The sequence below is a fragment of the Xenopus laevis genome, chromosome 1L, assembly GCF_017654675.1.
Source record: "Xenopus laevis strain J_2021 chromosome 1L, Xenopus_laevis_v10.1, whole genome shotgun sequence".
In the NCBI taxonomy this organism is placed as follows: Eukaryota; Metazoa; Chordata; class Amphibia; order Anura; family Pipidae; genus Xenopus; species Xenopus laevis.
Genome location: NC_054371.1, coordinates 230,367,327 through 230,373,644, shown reverse-complemented (window position 1 = coordinate 230,373,644; position 6,318 = coordinate 230,367,327). Strand labels below are relative to the sequence as shown.

Below are 6,318 nucleotides of genomic sequence, written 5' to 3'. Positions count from 1 at the left end.
CCTTAATTATATTATTTCCATTCACTTGAGGAATAAAAACCAATAATAAGCAGCAATTTAATGTGTTTTTTTAAAGTTTTTCTTTATTTCATTTTCAATTTAACAAGAGATAGTAAAATAGAAAGATTAGATATATATGAGAGAGAGAGATGGGCTTTCTCCACTCAGGGGATTAATACAGTTGAAGCTTATGTAATCCAATCCCTGCTACCAGTCTACCAGGCCAACCACCAGTCCCATATTTTCACAAACTTGTCTGGACAGCCATGTGCTATATAGGTAAGTTTTTATTATGGGAGCATATCATCTGTCAGCTGAATTCAGAATCCAAGAGTTGGGGGTTCTGTTGCCTTTCAAATCAGGAGAATTGCTTTCTTTGCAAAGTGGAGCAGTTGTTGAAGACACAGCCTATCTCCAGGCAAAATATTTAAGCTTTCTGCATGTCCTAATAGACAAAATTCCGGGGTCCAAATATTGGGTAGCCCCAACCAAGTGTCCATAAAATTGAGTATAAATGTCCAATATAGTCGGATCTTGGGGCATTCCCAAAACACATGCAGATAATTACCTTGCTCAATATTACACTTTACACAAACACCAGGGTTTGCCTGAGAAATAAACTATTCAAAAACTTTATATGTATGTATCTATCTCTGGTTGGAATATTGACTTTGGGTATCTGCTCAAGTATTTCTTTCCAGTCTCCCTTTTTAAGACGAGGGAGATCCTGAGCCTATTTACTACTAATGTAGCAAGATAATATAAAACCAGCCAAGGGGCTTAGAAAGATTGGGTGTATGTAGATACTGTGCCAGTGTGAGTTCCAACATGAGTGGGTGCCTCCCCTGAGAACTGGGCTTGGACATCATGTCTAAGTTGAAAAAAACGTGAAAAAGCATCTGATTTATTTAGCACAAATTCTTGTTTCAGCTGGTCAAATTGTTTGAGTTCTCAAAGCTTTACTATATCAGTAAAGAGTTTTACCCCTACATTTGCCCAGACATTAACATTTGGGATAGCCTGAAAGCGTGAGAGAGCGTTATTCCCCCAAAGTGCAGTCCATGTGGACTAGTTGTTTGTTTTTTATGAGCTGCCATAAGTGTTCTAGAGAAAACTTGGATCACTGTTTTCATAGGGGGCGTTAGGGAGTATACTGTTGAGAGACCTCTATATAATTGGTTGGTCAGAAGCAATCACTGGTTGTTCAGATCTGGATTGAGCCACCACCTGGTGTACACCGATTGACTTACATAGAAATATAATAATAGGTTCTGGAGGACTAGTCCTCCTTTGTTATCTGGGAGTTGGAGCATCTGCATGGCTATGCGGGGACGTCTCCTGCCCAAATAAACTCTCTTATGCAGGCGTCTAACTCATTAAAGCATTTATTAGTAGGCATAATTGGTGCATTATGGAACATGTAGGGAAACTTGGAGCCATTTAATGTTTAATGACACATAAACTAAACTGACTGGGGTGGGAGACAGTAGGGGGAGGGGCGTGAGACTGATTTGGGGTACAGTTAATATGTCCTGTATGATTCAGGTTAAATATTTGTATGTTTTCTATAATTACTGACACATATACACATCTATACACACTCACACCTTCACATACACACAAACACTGACACTGACACAACTGCCAGATGATTAGAATCAGGAGCTCCCTGTGTGTTATTGGGGTGTGGGAGGAAACTGGGGTACCAGAAGGGAACCCACTCAGATACAGGGAGAACAGACAAGGGAGGAGTCACACAGACAGAACTGCAAAAGCTTTTAGGAGAGTAAAAGGACCTTCCCCACCTGTCAGTCATGGCCAGTGTCAGACTGGGGTCTCAGGGACCAACCAGAAAACCTTAGACTAAAAGTCAACTCCCTAATCTCCCCATTATTTTCCTCTTCTCCTCACTCTGCATCTTTATTCTCCCAGTCTCTTCTCCCCATCACTGTTCTTTGTTCTTATACAGAAAAGAGGAATGCGTTAGATACAGACATACAAGGCACAATGGAGCGGGGGGGGGCACAGGAATTTTCTAAATATGCTGATGGGCCAGTCCAACACTGGTCATGGTATCACTGTATTCATTGGGGGGCACAGGTCTCTGCACCCCATTTTTGAGCCCAGACAACACATTTAAGTTTTCAAAAATGTAAAATGCAATAAATGGTATTTACATAGCTAAAATGGCAACTCAGTCACTGGCTCCTGTATCACAGGGTAAGGGCAGCTCTGGGAATGGGTTTCTTGCTGGGCAGTTCCCTAACTAATGATTCTCACACAGGTTGCTCTCCCTACCCAGAATGCAGCATGAAGGGGCTCAGTGAATGTGGCAGTGAAGGTGTGTAAGTGTCTGATTGGCTCACTCAGCTCATAAAAGGACAGACGTCCAGCCTCATAGTCCAGTGAGATCCTGATTCTCCTGCAGGAAGGGACGTGGGGTAAATTTGTGTCTTTTCTGTCATGTCTCACTGAATAGTTATTATTCCATGTGCACAAACACCAGGACTTGTTATTATTCCCAATCCAGGACTGACCCCCTCTCCTCTTTATACTGGGATAGGCCACCCCTACCCCCCACCACCCTGATTCACTGACCTCCACTTCCCAGTAATGTCGCCCTGAGGGGAAACTCCTGCTGCTTAAAGTCTGAAAGCACTGGAATCTCTCTGGGGTTTTTGGGCGATGCTGGTTTGTAAATGAGTAGGAAGCAGATTTCCTGTCCCCTGATACAGATACATGATTCCCAGCCATGTTTATATCCAGTAACAGGTCTGTAGCCTCCTGCCCATAGATCCTTCCCTTTACCCCAGTCACAATGGCAGCTAAGCCTGTGAGTAATGTCTCTGAGATCAGATCCACATCCAGATCCCCTACAGCAGGGACCTTTATATAATGTCTCTCTCTGCCCCCCTCATTATCTGCAGCTCCATGTGATTCCCGTTCCTGTAGGACAGTGAGTGGATCTGCCATGTTGCACAGCTCCTCAATGTGACGGATCTTCCAGGACAGCTCGTCCTTCTTTATTTCCAGCTGCTCCATCAGATCAGAGAGTTGGAGGGAAAGCTCCTCTTTCTGGCTGGAGATGTCACTCAGGAGTCGCTTCTCTAGGGCTTCCAGCTGTTCCCTGATGTCTCTAAACAGGGCAGTGACTCTCTCTGTCTCACCAGCTGCTTTTTCTGCCACTTCTCTCCTGCGCTCCTGCAGTCTCTGGGCTCCTCTCTCAGTCTCCTCTCTCTCTGGCCTCAGTTTCTCCAGAACTTTCCTCAGATTCTCTTTCTTCTTCTCAGAGGCCTCACTCAGCAGCTCCACCCTGTGGCCCCTGTGCTCCTCAGACACCCAGCAATATACACAGATACAGACAGACTCCTCACAGCAGAAATACTCCAGAACCTTGTTATGTACAGAACATTTTCTCTCCATAAAGGAGTCGGTGGGTTGGGTCAGTACATGTTCTGCTGACTTGCTGTGCCCCCTCAGGTGGGTATCACACAGAGAAGCCTCACACAGGAGACAGGATTTAGCAGCAGGTACAGGAGAGAGGACACAGTAGGTGCAGAAGATCCCAGTCTCCCCCGGCTCTGTCTCAGTTGGACGGAATCTCTCTTCTGTGTTACTCAGAGTTCTGTTCCTGTACAGGGCAGGGCGCTCCTGATACTCTGCTCTACATTCAGGGCAGGAATAAGCCCCAGATCCCACCTGGATGTCCCATGTTGTCCCAATACAGCTCCGGCAGAAGTTATGGCCACACGGCAGGGATACAGGATCAGTATAAATGCTCAGGCAGATGGAGCAGCTCAGCTCAGCTCTCAGATCAGCAGCCGCCATCACTGAAGTCAGGAACAAGAAATGAAACTGAACTTTACTCATTCTCTCTCTATAACCAGTTGGACTTGTTTTATCTCCTCCTCTCACATAGGGTGGGGCAAGGTCTTTATTTGAATTTTAGCTTTTTACTAATGAAGGGAATTAGTGCAACACCCTAAGTGATCTCAATGCAGCAGGAAGTGACACAGCAGCTAGTGAGTGGCAGGCAAGAAGAGGAAGTCTCACAGACTGGCAAAAGAAGAGAGCCTGGCATAGAGAACTGCCTGGTGGGCCCAGAGAGCTGAGAGGCTGCACCACAAGTATTCATTTGGATCAGGCTGCACAGGGAAGCCTCATACTGTGCCTGGAGAGACAGAGGGGCAAATTCGCCGCACTTTGCCAGGCGTAGTTTCGCCAGCGCTTCGCAAATTCACTAAAATCCGAAGTTGCGCACAGGGGTAGCGTAAGGTTGCAAAGTTGCGCTACCGTCGATTCACTAAGTAAAGTGAAGTTACGCTAGTGAAGGCTAATTTGCATAGGGCGCCAAATTCAAATTTCAATGGAGGAATACGTATCAGCACTACAAATGCCAAGAAAACCTTCAAATCAGCAAATAAAAATTTTATTTTGCCCTACACATGTGCCCACTGTATAGTTAAGTTGCCATGAGTCAGGAAATGTAGGGGGGAAGGAGGGGAGCCCCAAAAATTTTTTCGATCTTTTTCAGCCTATCACTCATCATGTAGAAAACACGCAAGCGTTTTTTGGGACTTAGAAAAAAATTTGACTTTTTTTGAAACACTCCCTATCTACTCTATTGCGCTTCGCCAGGTCTGAGGTGGCGAAGGAAGTCTAGCGTAAAAGGTAGCGTTCAGTACACTGCGCAAGTTAGTGAATTTGCGTAGTTTCGTTGCTAGCGAAAATTCGCCTGGCGTAAGGGTGCGAAGTAACACTAGCGAAACTACGCCAGCGTTCGTTAGTGAATTTGCGCAGTAGCAAAAATGCCAAACGCTAGCGAATTAACGCTAGCGTTCGGCGCTTCGGCGCTTAGTGAATTTGCCCCAGAGAGTTTGGAAGGAATCCAGACTGGGGGAACAACCAGCAGGAGATTCCTATCTGAGCAGGAGCTGGTAATCGCACTGTATGTCTGACTGTGCTATACTCACCTGAAGAGAGCTCTAAAGTATCCAAAGAGGATTTGTGAGTATCTTGTTTAAAGGGACGGTACCCAAAAGAAGCGCTGAAAGATACAGAGACTGTTTATTGCAAGGACATTAAAGGATTTTGGTTTTTTTAGTTAGGTAGACAGATTGTGCTAGCAAGTTAGTTAGTGAGGCCTGCCACCGGTTAGAGTGCTCAATGTATTAGTTGCCCATTTATTTTATATAAACAGTTATTCAGTTTAACTAATACTGAGTGTGTATTATTACTGTATTCCTAGTGGGGCCACCCGTAGGTGCATTCCTCGTATCCCACTAGGTGGGGGCACTGTGCTAGTAAGTACCAGGTACCCAGTCTCTCCCAATACCACTGCAGAGTGGCTCAGGTTTGTCCCGTGTCATCAGGTAAGCACCACACGTGGAGTGTAACACCGACAAAGGGGTGTCAAAAGGGTTACATTAACTTTTAATTTCCTATTCACTCCCTAGAGGGTCCAAGTGACAGTTCTGCCAATTTACAGGACCCATCAGTTTAGCATATTATGGGTGGTGGACCCATCAGTTTAGCAGATTATGGGGAACAAACCCAAACCATCAGACTGGTAATAAAGGGGGGCATTTATTTATTCCCTGATCTGCTTATATCAGTTGTAAGACCCCTGTTGGCTATAAATTATTGCTAAATGTTGTGTAATTGCTTAAGTTACAGGGGGTGGGGGAGTAGAAACATTTGCTTTTTATTAGACAGGAAATAATTGAGTTGTGTTTATTACTGTCCCCATAAGATAAACATGTAATATAATGACAGTTTGTCTCCTGAAAGCAACATATGCCTATAACTGATATGAGAAAAATAAGTTAGTGGGGGATAATAAACTGACAGTTGTGCCAGTCTGTACCAGTCATTATCTGTCCCCCCTCTTGTATCAGTGTGTATGTGTATGTATAGTTTGTATCCCTCCTGTATTATATCCTACAGCTCTGTATTGTATATTCCTGTCTGATACTCCTCATACTCATATATAACTCTGTACTGTATATTCCTGTGTCATACTCCTCATACTCATATATAACTCTGTACTGTATATTCCTGTGTCATACTCCTCATACTCATATATAACTCTGTACTGGATATTCCTGTCTCATACTCCTCATACTCATATATAACTCTGTACTGTATATTCCTGTCTCATACTCCTCATACTCATATATAACTCTGTACTGTATATTCCTGTCTCATACTCATATATAACTCTGTACTGTATATTCCTGTCTCATACTCCTCATACTCATATATAACTCTGTACTGTATATTCCTGTCTCATACTCCTCATACTCATATATAACTCTG

The 6,318-nt window shown here is 44.0% G+C and overlaps 1 protein-coding gene across 1 annotated transcript; it reads right to left on the bottom strand.

The window, feature by feature from the left end:
- Positions 1-269: 269 nt before the first annotated feature.
- On the bottom strand, positions 270-3,925 carry LOC121396003 (E3 ubiquitin/ISG15 ligase TRIM25-like). Its single transcript, XM_041570440.1, has one exon. The coding sequence runs from the start codon at positions 3,868-3,870 to the stop codon at positions 2,263-2,265; it is 1,608 nt and encodes a 535-aa protein (XP_041426374.1). The 5' UTR covers positions 3,871-3,925; the 3' UTR covers positions 270-2,262.
- Positions 3,926-6,318: the final 2,393 nt, after the last annotated feature.